This window comes from Mesitornis unicolor, unplaced genomic scaffold (assembly GCF_000695765.1).
Source record: "Mesitornis unicolor isolate BGI_N332 unplaced genomic scaffold, ASM69576v1 scaffold31355, whole genome shotgun sequence".
Taxonomy (NCBI): domain Eukaryota; kingdom Metazoa; phylum Chordata; class Aves; order Mesitornithiformes; family Mesitornithidae; genus Mesitornis; species Mesitornis unicolor.
Window position 1 is genome coordinate 3064 of NW_010185323.1, and position 1244 is coordinate 4307.

The window sequence follows — 1244 nt, forward strand, 5'->3', positions numbered from 1 at the left end:
CCCTGGTGTGGTACTGGGTGCCCTGGTGTGGTGCTGGGTGATGGGGCTGGGTGCCCTGGTCCAGTGCTGGGTGCCCTGGTGCGGTACTGGGCAGAGGGTCAGGGTGCTGGGTGCCCCAGTTCAGTGCTGGGTGCCCTGGTGCGGCGCTGGGCAGAGGGGCAGGGTGCTGGGTGCTTTGGGGCGCTGTGGTTCACGCGATGTCTGCTCCCCCCTCCGTCCCCCCAGAGCGCCAAGGGGGTGATCGAGTGCCTGAAGATCATCACCCGCGCCAAGTCGCAGCGCATCGCCAAGTTCGCCTTCGACTTCGCCACCAAGAAGGGGCGCTCCAAGGTGACGGCCGTGCACAAGGCCAACATCATGTGAGTGCTGCGGGCTCCCCGGGCCCCGCTTTGCGCCGTGGGTGTGGGGTGCTCTGGGCTTCCCTTCCCCTTCCCTTCCCCTCCGCTCCCGCCGCTGCTGTGCGATCCCGGCTGACGCGGTGATTTGCTGCCGTCCCGCAGCCCCATCCGTTTGTCTCCCGTCACAGGAAACTGGGGGACGGGCTCTTCCTGCAGTGCTGCAAGGAGGTGGCGGAGCTGTATCCCAAGATCAAGTTCGATACCATGATCATCGACAACTGCTGCATGCAGGTGAGGGCCCCTTGCTCTGCTCCAGCACCACTGGGATCCGGAACCCGGGGTGGTGCCGCCCCAGTCCCGGGCAGGACCCTGGCTGCAGGGATGGGGCGTTTGGGGTCAGCGGATTTAGGTTGGAAAAGGCCTTTAGGATCATGGAGCCCAGCCATCAACTGCCGAGTCCAGCACTAAACACGGCCATGTCTGCACGGCTTTAAGACGTCTCCAGGGCTGAGGCCTCCACGGCCCTTTGAGGGCTCGGCAGCCCTTGTAGGGAAGCAGGTTTTCCTGATCCCTGCTCTCACCCCCATCAGAGCCACCAGGCCTGGTCCTGAGCCCTTTCAGCTGGGATCTCCTTTGCTCCCCAGCACATTTTGAGGGGGGTTTTGGTCCTGCTCTGCTGCGTTTGCGCACCCCACGCCCAGAGCCGTGTTGGGTACGGGGAGGCCTCACATCCTGCTGCTGTTTCCCCCCACGCAGCTGGTGCAGAACCCGTACCAGTTCGACGTCCTGGTGATGCCCAACCTCTACGGGAACATCATCGACAACCTGGCGGCCGGGCTGGTGGGCGGCGCTGGCGTGGTCCCCGGAGAGAGCTACAGCGCCGAGTACGCCGTGTTCGAGATGGTG

General features: G+C 64.9%; 1 protein-coding gene across 1 annotated transcript in view; it reads left to right on the plus strand.

The window, feature by feature from the left end:
• LOC104540882 (isocitrate dehydrogenase [NAD] subunit beta, mitochondrial-like) overlaps positions 1-1241 on the plus strand; it is a gene marked incomplete at both ends in the record, with an annotated part of 2812 nt that extends 1571 nt beyond the window's left edge. The window contains 3 exon segments of the mRNA XM_010184800.1: positions 226-359; positions 527-629; positions 1095-1241. Of these exon segments, the coding sequence (XP_010183102.1) occupies positions 226-359; positions 527-629; positions 1095-1241 (384 nt within the window).
• Positions 1242-1244: the final 3 nt, after the last annotated feature.